Consider the following 24,380-nt stretch of genomic DNA (forward strand, 5'->3'; position numbering starts at 1 on the left):
CATCCTTGATCTCAGCATGAAATCGTGTGAACACAAGGGGAGTGCTCAGTGATTGGCAGCTGTTGTCGTGGATGTTGTGGACCGTTTTGGTGGAGGAGGGGCCGTAAACCAGTAAAATATTGTTTCTGTTACCCGCGTTCTAGAGTGTTCTAGAGATGGAGTTCAGACGAACTAACCTGGCAGCACCTCATCCCCTCTGACCTCAATCCTTTGAAGCACCAAAAGACACATCTCTGGTCATGGCCTTTTGTTTGGGCATCAAGTCCCAGCCCAAGAGCCTCAGAGCAAGGAGACAGGACGTGGCAGACATGTTGCCCAAAACCGCTGGTGCCAGGGCGGGGGTGGAGCAGGTCGGTTTCCCAGCTCTAAAATGAGGAAGCGTTTTGGGTGAAAAGTACTGCTTTAGGCTTTCCTGGGAGGCAGCATGGTATGCTGAAAAGAGAGCGCATCAGGAGACCAGGGGGCCCTGGATTCTAGGCCACCCTCTGCCTCTGGGTCCACACCTGGGACTCACGTCCCCTCCCTGAGCCTCAGTTTCTCCTCTGTAAAGTGAGGTTGGACTGGATGGTTTTTAAGGGCCTTTCTTCTGGCTCCCGAATCCTGTTTAAAACGAGCTCTGGCTGAGGAGACAGAGGGCTGGCATGAAGGGCTTCTCCAATCCTGTTTTCTCTTTGTCATTTGTGAACCAGAAAATGACAGATGGCGAGACCTGGACAGGAAATGCCCTCTTCAGGTTGACCAGCCGAGCGCCAGCATCTGGGAGTGCCTGCCTGAGCAGTGTCAGGACGGCACTTTGTGGCACCGGGAGGCAGCGAACACCTGCACGGTGACTAACCTGATCAAAGGCCTCAGCCTCAGCGACCACAACGGGAACCCCTCTGCCCCACCCAGCAAGCGCCAGTGCCGGTCACTGTCCTTCTCGGATGAAATGTCCAGCTGCCGGACATCTTGGCGGCCCTTGGGGTCCAAAGTCTGGACTCCGGTGGAAAAGAGACGCTGCTACAGCGGGGGCAGCGTCCAGCGCTACTCCAGCGGCTTCGGCACCATGCAGAGAAGCTCCAGCTTCAGCCTCCCTTCCCGCGCCAACGTGCTGTCCTCGCCCTGCGACCCGGCGGGGTTCCACCACCGATTCGGAGGCCAGCCCTGCCCAGGGGCGCCCGGCTCGGCCACCCGTGGACAGGAGGGCGACATCTGGAGCCCCGACGCGAATCCCGCGGGAGGGGGTCGGCTCGACATGCAGCGGTCCCTGTCCTGCTCCCACGAGCGGTTTTCCTTCGCGGAGTACAGTGCGCCCTCGGCCAGCAGCACACCTGCCTCGACGCCGGAGCTGGTCCGACGCCCCAGCGGGCTTGCCCGCAGCCGCTCCCAGCCGTGCGTGCTCAACGACAAGAAGGTCGGCGTCAAGCGGCGGCGCCCGGAAGAGGCGCAGGAGCAGAGGCCGTCGCTCGACCTCGCCAAGATGGCGCAGGTAAGAGCCCGGCCGTGTGGAGGTGCCGCAGAGGCTCCTGGGTTCTTTCTGCCCGGCAGAGTCGCAGGAGCAGAGGCCGTCCCTCGACCTCGCCAAGATGGCGCAGGTCAGAGCCCGGCCGTGTGGAAGTGCCGCTGGGGCTCCTGGGTGCTTTCCGCCCGGCAGAGTCGCAGGAGCAGAGGCCGTCCCTCGACCTCGCCAAGATGGCGCAGGTCAGAGCCCGGCCGTGTGGAGGTGCCGCAGGGGCACCTGGGTGCTTCCCCGAGTCTCAGCCGGTCCAGGCCGGTGCCGGGCAAGCGCGGGTGCCCGAGTCAGAAACTCTTAGTGGGTAATTCCTTTGTATCTTTAAATCCTAGTCAAAGAAAGATAAAATCATTTTCTCTACATTTGAAAAAAGAAACGCTCTCTCCCTGTGAACACAGTGCTGGTGGTACAAGCGTTAGACAGATGGTGAGAGGCAGGGCGTCGGGAAACAAACAAGCGTCACCAAGCCCAGGTGACCCCCTTCTTCCCGGCACCGTGCTGAGCCCTCCCTGCAGCCGCTATAAGAAATGCTGCAGAGGCCGAATTCAGCGTCGCTGGGATTAGGCTGATCCTGAGATCAGGGTCATGGGTAATGGTCTTAGAGAGAGATGGGGGAGGCACTTGTTTTTTAAATTAAACTGCCCCAAATGTGAGATCTTCAAGAAACTGCTCACTACCCTCTGTGCTGCCTCTGTGACCATCCTCACCCTTCATTGTAGGCGAGGCCTCCAGCTGCACGCCCCTGTCACTTACACCTTGTCCCCTGTGTCTTAGAGCCCTGCTTTGTGCCAATGCTGAACTTGGGTATTGCTTTGAAAGAAATGGACTTGGAGTTAATACACTGTCATCAGGAGAATCTCTGAGCCTAAGTGCTGCCTGCTCTTGGCTCTTCCTGGGCAGGCCAGGATGAGAGCGTGATGCTGCCCAGGGAGCAGGTGATTGGCCCTTGTAACCCATCCACTCTAGGGTGGTGAACATGGTGGGTAGAATGTAATGATTTGGGCTCTGCGTCCAGGTAGCCCTTGGGTACATGGGGCTGTGCTTTGACCATCGTCTTTTCTGGTCTTGTGTAAGTGATGGTCGTTGCTGGTCTTAATGGGGAAGGAGACCCACTTGGCATGAGGGGTCAGCCTTGCTCGTGCAGCGTGTGGTCACATCTGGGCCGGCAGGCCCGTCACGTCCACTGCCTTTCAGGCCAGCACTGCTGCCTTCCTGCGGTGCCCAGTGCTGTTTTTTCAGCCGGGCCGCCTTTCATTTCAGAAAGAAAATGGGGTTTCCATTTATGTAGTTTCCTTCTCTCTCCCCCGCATGCCCCACCAGTCCCCACCTCACAAAAAAAAAGAGGTGCAGGATCTCAAGTCTAGAGCGCACAGGGTCCAGACTTTCCGGCACCCCTGCTCGAGCTCCCGGGCCCCAGCCTGGGGCAGCAGAGTGTAGGCGCGTGATGTGCTCCTGCCTCCCCGTGCCCGTGGAGTTCACTCGGGGGAGAACCCAGGGGAGGACCGGGCACACCTCCATCTTCAGCCCCCACCCCCCCACCCCCACTTTCCAGTTTCCATTCCCTCCATCGCCACTCCAGGTGTGTCCCTTTCTTTTTCCTGAGGACTTTACGGCTAGACAACGATTGAACGCATTCATTTACGTTGGATACGCGGGTGGAATTTTTCTTCTCTAGAGAAATTTAAATAAGTGAAAAGGCTGGAAAGGTGACAGGTTTGGGCGACTTCTAAAGGAAACCCAGAGCCCTGAGATCTGGGTGTGATAAACGGCTTCAGTTAAATTTTTAATGCTGAGCTTATTTTATTAGCTAATAAGCTAGATAGGTAATAAAAACAACGTACACGTGTTATTATATTTTACTAGCCACAAGTTGGAATAAGACCGCTGGCATCGCCGGAGCCGTTTCCCGTCCTCACTTGGGTAGAAACCGTTTGAAAACATACTGCTCGGCGGGGCCGTGCCCAGATGTATAGATTGCTTCACTGGCTCCAGGCAGGCCTCCAAGGTCCTGAGGAGGCCGCCCTGGCCCTGCTTGCCTTTCCCTGGCCGAGGCGGGGGTTGGGCAGATCCAGGCGGGCCTCTGGGAAGCATGTGTGCCCAAGGGTCGCGGCCAGAACCCTGGGGATGGACCCTGAGTGCCCCCCCCCCAAGGCTCTAGGCCTGGCCAGCCCTCCCCGCAGGGGGCTCTGCTTGCTCGGGGCTCCCCACTGGGTGATTTATGGCCTAGGGAGATGGGCCTTGCTTTGCCAGAAGCCTTGAAAACCAGGCCCCAAGCTGCTCCTGTGCATTTGAAGAGGTCTGGATCCAGCCTGGAATATGCGGGGCCCTGTGCTGGGGACCCTGTGAGCTGGTGTGTTCCTGGTGTTCAGGGACCTGGTCACGGCTTGACGACAGCTGATGTGGCAGTTACTGCACACAGACCCTTGCCTCCTGGGGCTGCAACTTTACTCGACCGTCGTGACTGCCAGGAAGTGAGCAGGGTCGGCCGTCCCTGGAAAGGTAGGCTCGTGCCGAGGGCGGGCGCTGCTCCATGCATCCTGTCATTGGTTCCTCAGGCTGAGTCCTGGGCTGTCTCTCACAGTCTTCTGATCTCGGTTTATATATGTATTTGTGGGGAGAGAGTTCTTATAGAGGAGCCCCTGTGTGGGGGGGTTCTGAGACTAGGAGCATGTGAGACTCAGGCTGAAGGTGCAAAGTGCCTTTTCAGACCTTTGGAGCGACTGGGTGTCGTGACAGACGCTGACTCCCTGAGGTGCTGACGGGCTCAAGCCTGCAGGGCCCAGAGCAGACCCCGCGCCGGGTGTGTGTGTGAGCGCCAGGGGCAAAGGGCCCAGGGCGACGACAGTAGCCAGAGCCCTCCAGATTGTCAGCAGAAAAGGGACCAGGGAGAGAACCCAAGGGACTCAGACCAGCAGGGGAGGACAGACAACTCTGAAGTCCCAGGCCTTGCTCCTGCGCACACCTTCGCGAGCGTAGCAGAAGCAGGTGTCCTGGGGTGGGGCACTGCTCTGAGGTACAGGCCCTGAGCTAGCTGCAGAGGGTGTCAGAGGTAGCTGTGACCTTGGGTCTTGTCCATTTCAGCCCCCCTGCAAACCCCCAAGGAAACATACCCTTCTGGAATATGTTCACCCTTAAATCCACATGTAACAGGGACATTGACGAATGAGGCCTCCAGAGACAGGGCAGGAGGCTGGCAGCCTGGGCGAACTGCTTACATCTTCGTGCAGCAAATACCATCACCACCACCACCAAGACTGTTGGGAGGAATAAGGGAATAGCGTGTGCACACGCATGTGTGCGTGTGTGTGTGATGTGTTAACGTGTTGTGTGCGCATGTACGTGTGTGTCTGTATTTGGAGGTGAATGCATAACTGTGTGTGTTTCTCTATCCATCTATTAATACGTATGTGTCTCTGTTTTGATCTACACACACGTCCCTAGTGTGGTGGCTGGCACACAGTGAGTGCTGACAAACACTTGTTATGGTCACACTTGCAGGACTCGGGAGGGAAGGCATGGATACGTGACTCCAGAGGCAGAACCAGGACGAGAAGGTGACATTCCCAGGAGGCACCCCCAATCCGTTATAAGTGCTCCCTTTTCCTTTACTCGTCCATCTTTTCTGTTCTGGTTTCACCCTCCCTTTTCTGTCCTTGCTGTTTACTTCTCGTTTGTTCCTCTTCTTGCCTTGTCCTTTCCTCTTGAAAACGGGGAGAAGGCCTGCTGGCCACAGGCCTGCCCTGCAGCTCAGCTCAGCCTGTGGTGAGCTCCATACTCAGAGCCGAGGGGTGTGAAATAGTGACCGAATCGGAACAGCCGTTGCCAGAGGAAGTTCGCTGTGTGTGAGCATTCTCGTCTTAACGTCTGTCACCTGTGGAACTGGGGTGGAAAGGACCCTGGGAGTCCACCGGACGCCCCTCTGGCTGCCTGTCACTCCCCAGCTTCGTCCCCAGCACGCAGCTCTCCGGCTGGCTGGCAGCAGTGGCTCTTGTCTCTCATAGCAGTGAGGCTGACGTCCTGGGGGGGTGGGGCGTGGACAAATTGCTTTCAGACGGTCTTTGCTCACGTCTTCGTAAAACCTCAGTGCGCAGCTCGCAGGCAGAGATGTGGGTCCTGAGTAAGGGAGGGTGACCGTAGAGAGGAGAGCCTCCCCAGGAGAAGTGACTCAAGGACCTAGTCCAGAAAGGCCCGCCCTCCTGTAATCGCCACTGCAGCCACCGAGTTCACAGAGCGGGCCGCTCGAAGGCATCCAGGGGCTCCGGCTGCCCGGCACTGCCGAGTCTGCTGGTCTCCCCACACGGCTTTCCCTGTGTGCTCTGTTGAGTCCCCTTCTGCCTGGTGTTTTATGTGGAGCCACAGCCTCCCTTTGGCAAAGTGGCAATGGGTGCCATCAAGGGCAGGGCCCAGCCTGAGCACAGGAGTTGTTCATTAGCGGGACCTTGCTGACATGATGGGTTACTGCTTTTTTGAGACCCGGTTTGCCCACCAAGCCCTGGTTGATCCCAGTGAGACCAAGCTATGCAGGGCCACTTAGACACGGATTGTGTGTGTGTGAGCAAAGATTTCAGAAAAAAGCAACAATTAAAGATGACCCGCTGAATGGCGTGCCCCTGCCTGTCACGGTCCTTGCTATATTTTTAACTCCAGGCTGGTCAGCTTGAAAGAGCAACAAATTGTATTTCTCAACAGTGCTTCAAACAGAAGCGAGACATTCAAGCAGAAGTGAGGAGGGGTCGGATGCTGAAACAGAGGTGTGATTGATTGCAGCGGCCCACACACTGCGTCGCCGAGCCTCCCCGAACAGCCTCAGAACAGGCAGCAACTGTTGTGGTAGCAGATGTTCGAGGGCCCGGGAAAGCTGGCTGGGGGCAGCCTGGCCGCCTAGGGAAGAAGCGTGGGGCAGAGGCTCCGCCGCGCTGGGGCCCGCCGCTGACTCCAGGAGGGCAGCCTGCCCGGGCCGTGGGCGCTCCGGTGGGTGAGGGTTGCTGTAGAAGGTCATCAGAGCGGTTGTCACAGGTTCTCAGCAATGACTCGTGGCTCTGTGCTGGCAGGGTCATCTGTGGGCGAGGCTCCCTCTGGTCACCTTCTGCCCTCCACCCTGTGTGCCCGCGGGGGCTGCCATGTGGGGTGGCCTGTCACACTGCTGGCTGCACCTCCTCCTTGCTCAGGCAGCCTCGGCAGCTGCAGGCCAGCTGTGCCTTTCCTCGGTAAAATCCCTGGGTTTGGGCCTGGCTCGCACAAGCCTTTGTGGCCTTGTGTCCACTCTGCTAGTGGCCAGCCACCTCCCTGGTTTCAGTTTCCTCTGCCCTGCCCCCTCGGCACCCCTCCCGCTGGCCTGGGGAGCGTGCTGACAGCAAGCAGAGCCAGTCAGAGGTGGCTCGCCGTTCCTAACGCGGAGTGCAGGTGGCACGAGGTGTAGGTGGCGACAGGTAGTTACAGAAAGCCCTGGAATTACACTGAGAGGGAAATAAACGCTAAATGAAAATAAAGGCAAAAAACGGGCCGTGGGGGAGGTTGCTTCCGAGGGGGTGTGGTCAGGACAGGCCGGAAGAAAGGCAGGGAGCCTCTAAGGCCTGGACTGTCAGAGCTTGTGGATGCCAGGCGGGCCGGTCCGGGCATCGGTCTGTGCGCCTCCTCCTGCGTTGTTGACAGACATCGCTAATCAGTCGTGGCGGTCTCTCCGGTGGAACTCAGAGGAAGTCCTGGGGTCCTCCCCTCAGCGACCTTGGCAGCCACCGCTGATTGGTCTGCCATCTCACCGGAGGCTGAGGCGTCCGGAGTCCAGGGAGAGGCAGTGAACTTGCCCAAAGCCACGTGGTTACCGAGGAGGCTGGGAGGGCCGGAACCTGGGCCTCCTGACACCAGGTTCTGTGCTCCTCGTCCTGCAAGGACCGCCCGGGTGGCCTTTCCAAGTAGCCGACACTTACAGGACACAGAGGGCGTGGAGGGAGCAAGTGTGAGCTCTGCGGTCAGGGGCTCATTCCCCATTCTGCCAGTTTTGAGCTGTGTGCCCTCAGGCAGGTCACCCTCCGTCAGCCTCCATTTCCTTGTCTGTGGAGCGGAAGTGAGGAGGCGTCACAAAGAATGGATCACCGGCGGTTGACACTTCGCTTAACGACAAAGCCGCACCCCTTGGCCTGTCCCAGCTGGGGTTGCCACCCTGGCGTAGGTGCTGTCAGAGCCGGCGGGTCTCTCCAGCAGTGGAGTCGTGGGGGCTGGAGCCCGGGGACTAGTTTCAGTCCTCTGCAGTCCCTTGTCTCTCAGAACAGAAGCGTCCACTGTAGCACCTGTCACGGGGTTCTCATAAGTCAAGGAAACCCCCATTCAGACACCTGGACCACTCTCCGTCCCCAGTCGCAGCCGCCAGGTTGCATAAGCAGTCTGCTTAAGGTCACTTGGATTGGGGCAGAGTGTTGACACAATAGCTTTGATCTCCCAGGGAAAAGAAAAATAGGAGTTCAGCTGGGGACATGCCAGGGAGACGGCTTTTAATGCCACTTGGTGATTTTCCATGTCTAATTGAGAGCCTTTCTGAGCTGAAGGGAGTTTGTGAAGTGACGTGATGAAGCTCTGGGGGTACCTGGGCCTTTTCAGAAGGGGGCCTCTGCTTTGTAAGCCAGTTGCCCAGACGGGATCCCCTGTAGCTGCCCACGTGTGCTTGGCGCACCCTCGGCTTGCCAGCCCTGCTCTGGTGCGGGGCGCAGGGGCCTGGACGGTGGGGACCTGGCCTTCAGGAGGCCACAGCCTGTGGGCAGGAGGGTGGCGCCCCTGAGGACATCTCTAGTCCTGCTTCATGGAATCCACAGTAGGAAGGACTGGTGGGCCCATTGGTCCTTGGCCTCTGACCAACTCAACTCCAAGCGCCCATGGAGGCAAGCTTCAGGAAACCCAGGTGTCACTCCCGCCTGCCAGGAGGGAAGCAGGCCGTGGGCTGAGATGCCTGGACGGGGCGCTGGCCGAGGGCGGGCCTCAGGCTGGTGGGATGGGCTCGACCCTCATCCTGGACAACTTATGTGGCCTCTCTGCACCTCAGTTTCCCCATCCGCAGGCTGGTGGCATTAAAGGAGGTCATCTGTATGAAACACTCAAGCCCAGAACCGTGTCGGCCCAAGTTAGCACTCAGTGAGAGTCAGCCGCCGTCAACACGATCAGAAGTGATGTTTTAGACTTAGGAAAAGAAATTTGTCAAAAGGAAGAAAGTGTCGCTTATCGAATGTGAGCGATCCTCACTGTGGGACTCTGTATCTCTGCCACTCTGAGGTCTCAGGCGTGTCCCCGCCCCCAAGAAGAAGGCCTGGGGCCCGAGGCTTGTGTGGCTCTTCCAAGGGCTGGAGTTGAGTCGCCGAGTTGCACTGGTGGGATTTGGACCAGGCCTGTCTCACTCCAAGGTCGGCATCTGCTCTCCGGCTACAGGGCAGACGCCCCCTGGATCTCAGGGGGACAGAGTGGCCTCTTGCTGGAGCAGAGCTGCACGTGGAGTCGGAAGACCCGGTTTGAGACCCGGCTGTGGCCTAGCCGTGCTGTGACTGGGAGCCAGGGGTCCCGCCTCTCCAAGCACAGGGTTCTGACCACATGCGCTTGTGCCCGGGTGTGACCGAGAACCAGCAGCTTCCTGGGCCTCTCCGCATGGTCCGCGTCAGTGAGTCTGGGCCTGGTACCTGGGTGTTTCGGAAGCTCCCTAAGTGCTTGGGGGTTCAGGAGCAGCAGTGGGCACAGGCCCAGCGCAGTGACTCTGCAGAGGCCGGGGACGGGCTCGTCTCCCGTGGGGACAGCACCGGGCTTGCGGCTTGTCAGTCAGGAGGTCTCGGGTCAGCCTGGATTAGGAAAGGCCTGGCCTGGGGAAGTGAGCCAAGAGCCTGGTTCTCTGCCTCCAGTCCCAGGATGGGTGCCTGCTGAGCGCTGGGCCCAGCACAGCCTCTGCACCTGCTCGAGAACCTTCCAGAGCGCCAGAGAAGGCTTAGGCTTGACTTATGCTGAGTTGCAGACATAGCTGCCTCAGAACTGTCTGGAAAGACGTCAGACATGTAGTGTTGGACATTTCCGAGGCAAGGCCTTACGCCTGGGCTGGGAAAGGCAGCTCCGCTTCCTGCTCCATGTCCCAGGTCTTATGTTCGGCGGCAGAGTGAATGACCAGGAACCCAACGTGGCTGGTTGTGCGCTGTCCAGACACTGTGCGTGCCGAGCAGCTTGGGTCCCTGGTAGCGTTTGAAAGAGGCCAGGCTTCCAGAGTGTTCGCACATAGCGCGCATTAAGGTCCGTGTGAGGAAAATCAGCCACCAGGAGCATCCGTAGAAGCAGGGCAGGATGGGGAGTTGGAGGGGGTCCTCCAGGAGAGGCACTAGGGCCGGAGTCGGGAAGGGCTGGGACGAGCGAGTAGGTGAGTGGAGCATGGTGCCCGAGCACAGCGAGTCTTCTTAGTAGGCCCTTTGAAGATTCTGGCTTTTATTTGGAGTGCAGGCAGGGAATTAGTTGTAAAGGGGGAGCAACAGCCCCCTAAAAGCTCTTCCTGGTTGCCGTGAGCAGTGTGGCCTGAGGTACCATATGGGGGAGACGGGAGGCTGTTGGCAGACGTGATAGTGGGGCAGACCAGGGCGGGGACCGTAGACACGGTGATCCCTGTCATGAGGCTCAGATGTTCCGGAGGTGGGACCAACAGGACCGGCCACTGGGTTCATCTTGTCATTAGCTCCCAACTCACCCTAGTCACAGACTTCACTGGGCAGTCGGTCACCCTGATCTCCGAAGATAACTGCCTAGAAGCTGCCCTATCTAGTGTTTTCCGATTGCAAGTCTCTCATTATCCAACCTGCAGCCCTCCCTCTGCCCGTACTTCTCCGTGGTCCTTTCTCAGTAGAAGTGAAGGCTGGTGGATCACCATGGTTCATTCTGTTTCTGCAGCACCCTTGAAACGGCATCCCCCGCCCCAGGTCCTCACGCATCGTGCTCTGCCAGCCCCGGCCGTGCTTCCCCGCCTGGCGGAAGCACGCACGATCTCTGTCCTCATTCTCTTGAAACTGGGCACCCCATTCTGACTCAGGCTGGAGGAGGCTTAGGGCCTGTTCTAGCCTCACTTCTTTATGGCTCCAAACCCTGGTGAGCCTGTGGCCTGTGAGAGCCCCAGGGAGCGCTGGAGACGGGGAAGCAGAGACTGGTGTCACTGAGATGGACGTGTGATGAATTACGAGCCAGGCCTAGAACCGACACATCGGACACCTGCCTGTGTCTTTACCCCGGACAGGCTGCTGGCTATTGTGGGGACCGACCCCAGATGAAACCTTAATTTAGCCCGTTTTGCCTTTTGCAACAGAGCCCTCCGTCGTCCCGAGCCTGGCGTCGACAGAGTCTGCACTGTTGGCAGCAGCCGTGTCTCTGTAACGTTTCTGCAGCGTCGGCGTCCTGGATCACTGCTCCTTCTTGCAGCTTTAGGCCCTAGCGGAGAACTAAAGAGAGTGAATGCCACACAGGAGGGCAGGCCCTGAGCTGCAGTCCCCGGGCCGGGCTGGCGGGAACTTGGTTCCACTGGATTCAGAGTGGGTGTTAATTGCCTATTTATGGCCAGAGATTCACAATGCCTTCTTTGAAAGTTAGACAGAGTAGGACTCTTGGAGAATTCCTTTTGGGGAGGGGAATGGGTGTCTTTTTTTTTTTTTTTCTTTCTTGTCTTGGAAAACAAAAGAAATGGTTGGTTCCAAACTATAACACAACCACCAGAAGCTTCATCTGTGAGCAGTGGCAGTGAGCTCACATCAGCCATGCGTCACTCAGGGCCACCAGGCGCCCGCCCAGCCCCTTCTCTGCAACAGCACAGGGTCCTCCAGTGTGTTTGTCTTGCTGGAGCAGGGGCTGCCTCTTGCCAGAGTTCTGTGCTTGGAGAGAATGTGGCAGGCTGCCTGGGTCAGCCAGGGCCTTGCAGCAGGGGACAGAAACCATGCCGTGTGCCCACAGAGGAGCCACTGTGAAGTCGATAACTAGGTTTCTGAGCCCCGAGAAGCCAAGACGAGACGCTGGGTATCGTGGAAGAAGTGACCACAGGAAGCTGCCCCTGCCCCAGGCCACGGCAGCAGAGGGGGAGACGTGGCTCTGGGCACATGGGGGTCCTCAAGTCCTGGGGCGGCGGCCTCGTCCCCCGAGTCGGGGTACCAGCCGGGGTGGCGGAGGAAGTTGGTTCTGTGTGAACCGGAAATGACTGCTACATGTGGGACCCACTGCTCCTGCTAGGTCAAAGAGCATGCCTGGGTGACAGTGACAGCCATAGGACGCAGACAGGAAAAGGCAAGGCCCCCTCTGCCCTCCAGACGCGGGGTCTCCTCCAGCACTCCTGTTGGCAGCGCCCCATCCCCAAGGAAGCTTACAGAATCGGGAGGGGGGGCGGGCCTGGAGCTGAGACGTGGGGAGCTCGAGACCTGCCCGTGGGGGCAGCCTTACCTGCCGTAGCTCCTCCCTCTGGGGACAGGCCCCAGGGCAGCCCGTGAAGGTGAGGCAGTTTGCGTCCTAGGACTTCGCTGGGGTCCGTGCTCGCTCTCTGCTCTGCCCCTCACCACTGCGTGTTCACTCAGCAGGGTCTTTCTTACCGGTGCCTGCCGGGGGTCTGGCACTCGAGTGGGCCCTGGGGACATTGCTGCAAGACACGCACGACTGCCACTTTCCTGTAAGCTGATTTCCAGGCGGGGGATAGATGATAAGCAGGCAGACCACAGGCGTGGTCATTTCAGGTGGCGATGGGTGCTGAGGAACATACACCAGGCCAGTAGGATCGGAACGCCAGGCGGGAGGAGAGGGGACGGAAGTGGCCGGCTTTAGACTGGAGGAACAGAGGTGGCCTCTCTGAGGAGATGCCTTTTGCTCCAAGGGCCGAATGATGGGATGTATTTAGCCAGGCAAAGGGACCGAGAGAGAGCATCCTGGAGAGGGAAGCGCAAGCACAGATGTGGGAGAGGGGTGGGCTTGGCAAGTTCAGGGCAAAGCAAGCTGCCGAGACGGGGTCCCAAGTGAGGGGTGCGCGTGAGGGCCTGCAAGGGGTCGGCAGGGCCAGCTCGAGTGGGCTTTGCACTGATCCCGGGGAGGCTGTTGAGGTGTATGATGTCACCCACTAGCCCTGGGGCCTTCAGAATAAGCTGCCTTGGGGATTTGGCCTCAGAGCACGCCTGGGGACACTGTGGCACAAAGAGGTCATGGCAAGAAAGTGTGTGAGGGAGACCCTTAGGGCAGGGGCTACAGCCCAGCAGTCCGGCTCTGCTGTGCTGGGGGGTGCGGGGCACACGGAGATGCAGGCTGTGCTCCTGAGGTGCGCAGAGCCACCATCCAGGATGACCCTCTCCGAAGTGACGAGTATGCCTGGACACAGGGAGAAGAGGCATGGGAAGTGGCCTTCTGTGTCCCAGAAGAAGTCTTAGCAAACCCCTCACTGAACTGCCTTGGTAGGAAAGTACAGGATGGCTCTGAGGGTTTGCCGTGCGGGTGGCCAGGCTGGGCCAGGCCTGGGCCATACCCACCCTTACTGGGGGGCAGAGCAGCCCTCATAGCCCCCAACCCCGGCCCACCTCCACAGGGCTTGCTTCTTGCCCTGTTACCCCAACTTCTCATCTGCCTCTTTCTCACGTGGGTATCCCAGGAACATAATGAGGCCAGTGGAGGGCCTTGTGGGTCATCTTGGCCTTCTTCTCAAATCATGCCTTTCCATCTCAGTGTCACATGTCCCCTGTGGAGGGACAGGTCCTGCCCAGGACTCAGTGCTGTAGTCCAGTCATCCAGACACTCCTAACAGCACTCACTCTGGCCAGGCGCCCCCACCCTGTAGCCCTTGACAGTTGGGACCAGCTTTAAACAGGCCTAATCCACCTGGAGGCATTCCATCTCACTTTAATCTGGAGCAGCCTTGGACAGTGGAATTTTCTGAGAATTGATGGCAAATGAAAAATGGGAGCAAGCATGCAGGCCGGGGAGCCAGCAGCAGAAAAGGCTCTTTCCGCTGAGCTCGGGCTTGCTCAAGCAGGAGCAGTGTGGCACGGCGTGCCTGGGGGCGGGGGGGGGCGTTTGAGCAGACGTGGGCTGACTACGCGGCATTAGCTATGTGGCTAGAGAAAGGAGATGGCATCGGAAATGGCGTGAGGTTAATTGTCACCCGGCAGAGACACCAGCACTTGAGCACGATGCACACAGGGAGACCAGGAGCAAGTACCTGTGCCAGTGTCTGCCCGAAACCCTGGACGGCAGGAAATGGAGGGCGGGCCTGGTCTGGGTTCCCACGGGACGGGCCTGGGCTCCAGAGCCTGAGGGGCCTGGCGCGGAGTTTTGGTGTGCCGCTTACCAGCTAGGTGGCCCCGGGCAAGTCCCTCTCTGGGCCCCAGTGACCTCTTACGCAGGATGTGAGGGCCCAGCTTGTGGATGCACCTGGAAGGGCCTGGGGTACGGTACGCCCTCGGGATGCCTTGCCCTGGTGATCGGTGCCGTCACCACTGTCCTCATTTCTTTGACCTGTTACTGCTTGTGACCTTGAAGCAGGATGGCTGTTTCTCGCACATTTGTATTGGAGGCGTTGTTGTCATTAGCTTGATGGGCAGCCAGTGCATGAAGCGGCACTCTGCCCCTGGCTGGGACGCTGGAGACGGAGAGTGGGAAGGGGGTGCGTGGCGCTCCCTGGGCGGCCCACCCTGGGGACACAGGAGGGTTCCCAGGGCAGCTGCTGACCGCACAGGTGGAGAGAGAGGCAGCAGCTATGGGGCCATTGAGCATCGGCACAGAGGTGGGAGCAGATTTGCAGAAGAAACTCACCTGTCACGTTTTCTCCTGAAAACAGCCCTGTGATCATTTGGAGGGAGGTAGCTGAATCTCAGAGGGTTGACATCAGCTCTGTCCTGTGCAAGCAGAATGTGAGATAGTTTTAAATTTTGTGATAGCCACAGTCGAAAAGAAAAAGAGACAGGAAATTAATTTAATACATTTTTAACCCAGTTTATCCAAAATACTCTCATTTCAAAATGTAATCGATAGAAATTATTAATGAGATATTTTATGTTCTTTTTCTGCATTAAGTGTCCGAGATCTGGGACGTGCATTACACTCATGGCATGTTGCAGTTTGGGCCACATTTCCACTGCTCAGTGGCCACTGGTGGCTGGTGGCTCCCATAGTGGACAGTGCAGGGTCAGATCCTTTGCCCAAAGTCATACCACATTAAGTGGCCGAGCTGTCAGACCTTGGAGCTTTTGGCACCGCAGGTAGGGAGGCTCAGGTGTGTAAGAGATGGGACCAGGACTCAGCCTTGGTGCCAGTGACTTGGCCTGGCCCTTGGTGGGCCCCATGTGCCAGCTGGTCAAGGCTGGGGCTGGCCTGCTGGATTCTCCCAGGCTGTGCTCTCTCTACCAAGGACCAGTGTCGGGGGACAGCAGCCCCGGACACCTGAGCCATGGAGCATTCAGATGCTCGGTTACTGCTCTGTCACGGAATGGGCACGTCACAGGCCCACCTGCTCCCCCTCCTCATGGAAGAGGTCAGGTCGGGGAGGCCCTGGAGCGGGGGTGGGGGGTGCGTGCCATTTCTCTGAGCTCCTGCCTTTGTCTCTGGGGTGCTTTTTCTACCAAGGTTACTGTACCCGTGCAGCACCCCCCGCCCCCGCCCCTCCATGAGTCTGATACTCCTGGGGTGTGGTCGGGGCAGCACTGTGGGAGAGGTGGGTGGGACAATCGGGGGAGGCTGGCTCTGCCTGGGGGGTCTAAGTGGGGGACCCTGAGATAGGCTTTGCAGCGTGACAAGCCCTGGGCCACTTCTCCATACAGTGGCCTCGCTCTCTGATCGAGCTGTGCGTCAACATGCCACCTGAGCCAGGCTCTGCTTAGCAGACCAGCTGCCGGCCCCATTCCAAGGGCACCCCATACCCACCAGCACCCAGGGGAGGCCACGGAACAAACAGCATGTTCTGAGGCACACCCTTCTTGGAGCTTGGTAGCCTCTGACCAGTTTTGCTGGAAAATTGCATTCGTGGCTCTAGTTTGCACCCCGGCCGAGAGGGCCGTAGGAACGTGGGGCCTGCGGCTTCAGCAGCCTCAGAGCTTCACACATGGCCTGCCCACCATGGGAACCTTCTGGGCCCTCAGGCTCCAGGCAGCAACAGCCCTGTGAGCTGGTTCAGATCAGCGTGCATTAATTGAGCACCTGGGTGTACAAGTGCCTGGGCCGGGGCGCAGGGAGACCAGCATGCGTAAGACCCCGTCCTTCCCTGAAGGAGTTGGCAGGCTGCAGAGGGGTGTGGGGGGGCAGCTGTGTCTGTGCAGCGGACGAGGTGGTCGTATTCTCCAAGGATCTAGATTCAAATTCTGGGCACAAGTCCCTGGTGTGTGCCAGCCCCGCCCCGCCCCCGCCCCCCATAGCAGCAGACAGAACAGTCAGCCCTGGCCTCCTGGAGGTCACGGCACCGACATGCTGTCGCTGACAAATGTGGGGAGAGTACGGTCAGCGCCTGACGCTCTGCCCCGAGCCTTGTTCTCCTCGCCTTTAAGCAGGACCCGTAGCGGCCGTCGCTAGGACCAAATAAGACGATGAGCACAGGGCTCTCTCTCAGCACTTAGCGCCCTCACAGGAGTGTTCCAGGAATCCAGCAGTGGGGACCAGGGGCACGTGCTGGGGTCTCCCTGTCGTGTGCAGGGCACAGCTCCTTTTCAGGGGAGCAGAGAAGCTCTCTGGTGGGCCCTGGCATGGCGGCCCAGCAGTAGCCTGGCCTGCGCCTTGGCTAGAGTGGAGAGGAGGGACATGGCACAGAGATGTAGCGAAGACCAGGAACCAATGTGTCCAGCTAGAACGTGGCCGGGGCGGACCGCAGAGTCCCTGGGGTCTCGAATCTCAGTCTGGCTGTGGATAGATTTGGGGGAAACATCCCAGGGGAGAGCAGGCTGTGCCCATGTACTTGGGGCCCGCAGTGGAGAAGCAGGGCTGTGGGAGCCCCACCATGCAGGGTGAACTGCTTGGGCCCAGAGCCTTCAAGGAATTCCTTGCCTGGTTCCTACAGGCCCGAGGGTCCAGGGCTTGGTGCAGATGGACGGGGGTCTGTTGGCCGAGTCGACTTCTGGGAGGCCGCCCAGGTGAGCTCTTTCTTTCCCGCACCAGACAGGGATGTTCGTCAGGGGAAAAGGGGACGAGGCAAACTAAGAAGTGGCATCCTCTTCCTCTCTGGAGCCGAGAAAGGTGACATTCCTGAGCAGTGGGACTGCGGGGACTTCTGCCTTGGTTTGGTCAGCCCGCTGCCCACACTGTCTCTTCTCTCCGGGAATGAGGACGGCGTGGTTCATGTCAGGGACCTTAAGCCAGAGCCCCATGCCTCACGTGGCCTGGTCTCCACCCCTTGAAACTTTGGTCAACATGCAGTGATGACGCTGATGGCTCTCGCATGCTTGCACTTTGCCTGTGTGTCCCTGCGCTCCACTGTGCTCTGCGGGCCAGGGACGAGACTCGTGTGCAAATAGTCACATGTTGCCTTCATTAAAATTCTGGAAAGTGGGGATTGCTGTCCCTGTATTGTGAAGGAAGAGACTGAGGTTCAGAGTAACAGCCAAGCTCACAGCTGTGCAAGGCCAGGCCTGGTTGGCTGCAAGGTCCATATTTGTTCCACGTCCCATCAGGGGGCTTGAGGAGGGCTCAGGGTACCAGACCCATCCCATCTCAGGTGTCTACGTGGGGTCAGGGTGAGGCGGCTGGACTCACGGAGCTGAGGGTTGCCTGGAGCAGGCCTTCTCTCCTCGGCTGGAGTGGGCCCTTGGGAACAGATTGACCCTGGACACGTGGAACTATCTGGCTTGAGGACAGTGAAGTGGCTATGCTCAGGGGTCAGTGCCCAGTCCTAGGACAGCGGCTGGAATCTCACATGACATCACCAGGGGAGCTCGATCTGGCCCCTGCTGTGCCAGCTGTCAGAGCTGTCTAGACGCTCTGCGGTGACAGTTGTCACCGTCCTGGATGAAGTAGGCTAATATTGGATTATTACCGGAGTCTGAAACTCCAGTTGGAAGCGGTGACACCGAGCAGTGCCCAAATGGGGACACTAATGGTGGCCTCAATGAAGCCAGGGACCTGCGTGAGGGGCCATGTTTCTGAAACAGCACCTGAGATTCAGCACGACGTGGTGGCGGGGTGGGGTGAGAATGACGGGGGCCCCTTCTCCACTCTCCATGGACCTTCCCTAGAGAGACCCCGCAGGGTAGGGTGCCGGCCGTGCGGCTGGTCCCAGAGCCTGCTAGCGGGGAGGAGGAAGCACAGGGTGGAGTGTGGTCCTCGTCCCAGGCTTCGGAACTCGTGTTCACAATCCTCTTTGGAGGCCTGGTGTCCAGCGCAGCAGGACTGGCCTTTGTTCCAGTCTGCTGGAGCCTTCTCCTCCCCTGAGATTCTCTGTGGGACAGAGCTCCCCTCCGCCTGGGCCTCCCCAGCCCTCAGCCCTGGAGCCTGTGCTGGGAGGCGGGGGTGGGGACTGCCCTCGTCACAGAGCAGGACCTCGGAGGACCGAGGCCCAGCGTCTGTTGAGTTCTATGTGGGACGCGATTTAATTTTATGATAATAGATTTAACATTCTAACTGGAGCTCCACCAAGGGGACCCCTGGCACCTCCCAAGTGGGGGTTCACTGATCCTCTACAGTTGTGGCCTTGTGTCTTCCAGGAGTGGTGACACTCGTCTCCTCAAACCATCTAGGTCAGGGGTTGGCAAACCACGGCACACAGGCGGTTGCCCGTTTCTGCAAATAAAGTTTTATTGGCACACAGCCACCTGTTTGTTTACTGTTGCCTATGGCTGCTTCCCTGTTCCAACAGGGACCAGAGGGCCAACAAAGCCTAGGATATGTTAGTATCTGGCCCTTTAAGAGGGTCGTACCAGCCCCTGGCCGAGATGGCCTCGTGCCTCAGTTTCCTCATTTGGGTGGCGACCGGAATGGGTTTGGCATTTTCTCCCTGCAAGCGAGTCCTCGAAAGGGCCGGCACAGTTACCCTGGTGCCCAGGAATGTGGGGTGAGGTCAGGCGGCCCGCCTGGTTGCCGCAGGCTCTGCTGAGCCGAAACTTGGCCCCTGCGCGCCTTTTCCTCAAGTGGCAAATAAGAACCTGGTGCTGGCAAGGGGGCTGCGGAAAAGGAGCGGCCGGAGCTTGTGAGTTTTGGCTAACTGGGCCTGGCGTCAGAACAGTTGTCCAGCGTGTCTCCGCGCACAAAAGCACGATACATTTCATTAGTGTTTTTTTTTTTTTTAAATGAAAACTGCGCCGGAGGCCTTCGCCGGGTGGGTTGCCTGTCCAGGCCCAGCGCTGCCGCCTCGTCCAGGCTGGCTTCTGTCGCTTCCATGCTTGAGAAGCGTGGGCCAATGGGGCTTGTTCGTTTCCTTCCGTTTTCACTCACCACCCCGATTTGGTCCTCCTGTCCCTCGAAGAATTTTGCTGAGACTGTTCCGTCCGTTCAAAACTCAGACGCAAACATCAGGGACGGCCCTGGGTTTCTCCATCATTCAAGACAAACCCCTAGAAAGTTCACCCTCTCTGGAGACCTAGGAATTCCTCTGCTGACCAGATGTGCTCTGGCCCCCGGGGCGGACAGCCAGTCGGAAGTTGCTAGAGAATATTAACTCTGTGGTAACAGAACTTGGCCGGGCGAGGTGGTTTGGGAGCAGCATTGTGAAAATAAGGGCGGGATCGTCGGCCCTGACATTCAAAAGCCTCAGATGGCTGTGGTTTTTATCTTGCGCTCCACCTCGAGCTCAGTCAACAGAGGCCGGGACATCAACAGAGGCCGGGACATCAGCGACAGCCCGTTCAGGGCCAGGGGGCTGTGGCCTGGGCTGGAGCATGTGTGGGGATGGAGGAATGTGGTGGCAGAGTTCTCAGGGCAACCGAGAACCACTTCCGCCATTGCCGTGGGCGCAAGCCCTGCCGCGGAGCTGACGGTGAGCGAAGGAGGCGCCAGGAGGGAGGGAAGGGTGACGACGACGAGATGTGCATGTCCCTTTAAAACGAGCGCTGCTCCCGAGTCCTCTTACTCCTGCCTCGTCCCGCAGGGGTTATGCAGGAGGGAACTCTGCTGGGGCTTTAGGGCTGGCTGTAGCCAAGAAGAGCAAGGAAGACACTGTTCTATTCAGTGTGTGTGTGTGTGTGTGTGTGTGTGTGTGTGTGTGTGTGTGGTGTGTCACAATTTTACAAGGAAAATCTGCGTTTAGCATCACAGGCTGTACAAATTCTGTAAGCCCTGTCACCTTAAGCTAAGCTCCTACTGTGTGCGAGATGCGGTGCATTAGACACGGACGCATAAGCAGTTAGCTGGATCGAGGCCCGTGCTAAACTGAGGCCCCAGGAACATTCGGGGGTCTCTGGGGAGGACCAGATGGCACCGTGGGCTTACAGGCGCTTCTCGAACACTCAGTGTGCGCCGGGCGCTGCTCTGCGTGCTCTTTGTCAGAGCTCGCTTGGCTCCCATTAGCCCCGTGAGACATACTGTTACTGTCATGCTGCTGAGGACGCAGGAGCAGAGACTTGCTTAATCACTTTCCCAAGGCCACAGAGCCCGTCTCTGGTGGCCGTGGGGTTTGAACCTGGGCAGTGTGGCTAGGAGTGTGCGCTGAGTCAGCGCACGGCAGACTCAGGAGGCACAGGAAGCGGATCCGAGACTCAGGCTGGAGCGAGTGTGGGGGGAGGGAGGTGAGAAACGGGAGCCCTGGGGTCCTGCTGTGGGCAGCCAGTGCCCTCCCCTCCCTGCTCGGACCCTGCCTCCGGGCTGCCGGCAAGGTAAACGTGAGATGGTCAGAGCACCTGGCCCACTCCTGAGATGGGCTTTGAGGACTCTCATTCTGCCAGACTCGAAAAGAAGGTTCTCAAAGGTCCAAGACAATCAAGCAGCTCTCAGCAGGGCGCTGCTTCTCAGAGCCCCCGCACGTGTGTGTCCCTGAGGGATGGGGAAGGCAGCTTGCCTCCCGCCCGCGTGGGGGCTGGCCCCTGGGCGATGTGGCCTTCGAGGACTCCATTACCATGTGGTCATCAGGCTGGGGCACGTGTGGGCAGGAAGGGACCCATTTGACGATCTGTCCTGGGGTCTGTGGCCTGGGAGTCCTGCAGAGGTGACCAGGGCTTCCGGTCCTGAAACCGCCCAGGGGTCATGATGTGGGGCAGCACAGAAAATGGCCAGGCCTCCTCATTTGCCCAGTAGGGTTCCCATCCCCAAACACACCAGACTTTTCTTCAGGTTAATGTCCAACAAAGCCCCCTTCCAGGCTCCTGCTGGCCTGCCCCTTTCTCCTGCCCTGGACAGTCCACTGGGTGAGGCTGGGAACTGACCTGGTTCTTCAGCTGTGGCAGAGAAGCCACCAGTCATGACCCAGACACCTCCAGAAAGCCCACCCTGTTCTGTGGCCTCGGTACTGTTTGTGGCTAGTATGACAACTGCTTTCAGCGGCCCAGTGAGAAAAGGGCCAGGTAGTAAGGAGCCCGCAGGTTGGCCAGGAGGCTGAGGAGCAGGCTGGCCGAGAGCAAGGCCTCTGGGAGCAGACAGAGCTGGGTGCAGATCTAGCCGTGGGACCCTGAGCCTCGGTTTCCTCATCTGTGAAATGGGTGTGATAACGGGGGTTTAAACGAGATGACTGACGTCTGTCTCACATTGAGGACTTAATGGCACAGAACACTCAACTCATGGCACATAGCAACATTCTCGTTGGAATAGGGCCACATGCTTGTATATCAGCTGAGGTGACTTCCAGATTCATTGACATTTATTGTTTCCTGTTACAAATTAATACATACATGTAATAAAATTACAGTTCAGAAGATTAAAAACATTACATTCAGAACTATAAAAACAGTGAAATTCCTCTGAAATCCTTCTCGTAGATAACCACTGCTGAATGTTTGGTGTAGATCCTTACAGTCCTTTTTCTAAATAGCTACAACACCGAATGAAGACTCTTGACGCCCCATCCAGCCCCAGGAGTTCATTGTTTCCACAGCTTTAAATATACCATGTATGGAGTGATGACAGGAAATTAGAGTATGTTCCTTTGAAAGAGAGAAACGAAAGAAACGCCACTTATGAAAACAGAAAATGAATGAACTTAGCATTGGTTTCTCATCCTATCCAATGAGAAAAGCAGACACGTAGTGAAAAAAAAAAAAGTTACCACAAAAATTTTGGCCCCGTGCAAAACTGAATTGAATTCCTTTAGGCTGGTCCAAGCTCTGTGGCTAAGTGTTGATTCTTTCGTCTCATGAGTTTGCAATATGATGTTTTCCCTTCGATATCACAGAACGTGCTCCATCAGCTTGGACAGCGTCCCTCGTGTGACTTAATCAACCTCGGCATCCATTCAGGGAGCTCTCTGGCCTGGGCGCGGGAGCTGAGCTGGCCAGATGTTTCCAGCCCTCTAAGCTCAGGAGCCGTGTTCTAGCATCAGCCCTGAGCCATGGACGTGGAGCCGGGAGCCGGCGGGGCCGGGCCCTGCTGCTGTTTTGCTTTTTTGTTCTTTATGAGCGGTTTGCAGATGAGTCCAGGAAGCTGGTTTGACTGCGTAATTTTCTCTAAGCAAACCGCTCTGTTTCGGGGCCCCGCAGCCCGAGGCCCCCCGCTCATTCAGGACACACTTACTTGTGGGGCCTGTCGTGTAGCCACACTGGCCCCCGCACAGCCAGAGTGGGCATCTTTGTGAGAAAATCCAGAATGCGCCCACGTAGAGTCTGCTTCCCGGATTCTCAGGCCTTGTCCCACGGCAGGAGCAGACTTCCTGCTGAATTTCCTTCGTCCTGTGTAGGACCCGTGTCCAGGTCTCCCTCTGTCACCTGTTCAACTCAGCACCTCTCTCTGGGGGCCTACTGTGTGCTGTGTACCAGTTGCCACAGAGCAGGAAAAATAGAAGCGAGACCCTGTTGCCTCCCCTGGAGGGATGTCATTCATCTGGCCCAGTGCTGCTAAGTGTGCACCTACTGCGTGCAGGCATTGCTCTTGGCACTGAAGGGGCAGTGTGGAGCAGGATGCCCCGGGCCCTGCTCTCCGGAAGCTTCCCCGAGCGTGAGCAGACAGACGAGGAGCAGGAGCACAGGTCAGGTCAGACAGGGTCAGTGTGATGACCTAAACCTCAGGTGGTGGCAGGGAGAGCCAGTGGGCAGAGAAGGCCCTTCTACGGGGAAGGACGGCGAGCGCGCCCCAGGGGCTGGCTGCGTCGGGAGTAGCTGGCTGGGGCGTGGGCGGGGGCAGGTCAGGCACTCGCACCTGGCCCAGCTCAGCCTTGCACCAAGCAGTGTCCTGGATGGCAATGGTTTATCGCCTGGAGTGGCGTAGCTCCTCCCAGGAGGGCCGTCTCCCAGAACCCCACGCTGGGCTGTGCTCCCTGGTCCCCTTCCTCCACGTCCTGTGTGTCCTGCGGTATTGGTCTGAAAGTCCATGGAGGGAATGTCTTGGTGGGGAAAGGTGTTAAGTTCAAGGAGCTCTTTGTTTTCCTATTGACATCCAGGGGGTTGTGGCTTTTGGGCCCCTCCCCAGCCCAGCAGGTCTCGACACAAACCCCATATGGAAACATCCAGCCTCCGAATGGGCTGCATGCCTAGCAGAAGGGGGCATCACCATGGGGGTGGTCCTGGGGTGTAGGCAGGAGATGGGGGATGACTATGTCCTTGAGCTTCTTAGCAGCCTTGTCACCTGAACATGGCAGGACATAGTGGGGGGCCCACCCTGTCCAGTCGGGAGTGTCCAGTGTGGCATTTATGAAGTGATGAATGGGCCACTAGACTGAGGGCAGTCCTGGGCACTGAAGCTCATATTCTGTGTCACCATCAGTTCAGACAGGATTTCCCAGAAACCTGTGACCTGTGTGTACCTTGGGCTCACGTAACCTGGGGGCTGCTTCGGGACCTGTGGCTCATGTCAGTCTTGACCGTTGGCAAAGGGGTCAGCAGGCCCTTCTGCCTGTCTCTCTTTTAAAAGAAGCTGGGGAACCTGGTGCAGACCCACCCTCTGAGCCCCTCGGGCCAGACGGGGGTGGGTGAGCTGCCACAGCAGGGCTCCTCTGGAAAGCCCTGGCTTGCAGACCCAGGAACTCCAGGGCGGGAGAGGAAGGCTGAGCCACCTGCAGCCCTGCCCGAAACACACAGCTCTACAGCCCTGGCCGCTCCGGTAACGGACGGAGCGAGTTCCGGACGGACGGAGCCTGTTGTGGGGTTGGAAGGAAGCCATTCCTGCCCAGGACAGGACCCGGGCTTCTGCCCAGGCTGCCCGCTGCTGTGCCACACCGCCCTGGCCCCGGGAGCGAGGGCGAGGTGAATCAGAGGCGGATGCGCCTTCCAGTAATTCACTGCTGTTTGTTCTGCTCTAAGTGGAAAATAAGCCCTCACCGCCCTGCCACCCCCGCCGCGTGCTCAAGCCTGCAGGCCTCTGGGGACCAGACATCCGTCCCCAGGAGCGCCCCATCCCAGAGCTCGTGTTCCAGCGCGGCCCGTCCTGGTCCCGGTGTGCAGAGGACGTCACCGCTCACGCCCAGGGTAGGGAGGGCCGGCCAGGCCCGGGCTTGGGCCCTGTGTTCCAAGATCCTTTCCTGAGCAACTTAGTGTTGTGTGAAGGTGACGGTCCTACTTCGTACGTGCCCGGCACAGCGTTTAGCTCGCGGTGTGTTTTTTCTTATTTAATGCTTTGTGATTATTTCCTTTGGTAACGATAAGAGCTTTTTTCTTTAGGATAACACCCAAGAGTTTCCAGGGCCGTATTTTCTCCAAATAAGAGAGATTTGCCAGCCAAGCCTCTGGCTGGTGCCAGTCAGTGTAGAAGCATCAGCTAGAAAATCCAACCAGTGCCAGCCCTGATCTGGACGACAGGTGTCCCAGACTGGGCAGAGCATGGACGCTCCCATCCGCCCAGCCCATTAGCATCATGAAGCACGTTCATGCACCTTGTTTTA

The 24,380-nt window shown here is 58.2% G+C and overlaps 1 protein-coding gene across 1 annotated transcript in view; it reads left to right on the plus strand.

The window, feature by feature from the left end:
• The first annotated feature begins 239 nt into the window (after positions 1–239).
• FAM53B (family with sequence similarity 53 member B) overlaps positions 240–24,380 on the plus strand; it is a 48,016-nt gene continuing 23,875 nt past the window's right edge. Inside the window, exons 1-2 of the mRNA XM_039870758.1 lie at positions 240–327; positions 555–1,468. Of these exons, the coding sequence (XP_039726692.1) occupies positions 240–327; positions 555–1,468 (1,002 nt within the window). The remainder of the gene's footprint in view (positions 328–554; positions 1,469–24,380) is intronic.

This window comes from Pteropus medius, unplaced genomic scaffold, assembly GCF_902729225.1.
Source record: "Pteropus medius unplaced genomic scaffold, Ma_sr-lr_union100, whole genome shotgun sequence".
Taxonomy (NCBI): domain Eukaryota; kingdom Metazoa; phylum Chordata; class Mammalia; order Chiroptera; family Pteropodidae; genus Pteropus; species Pteropus medius.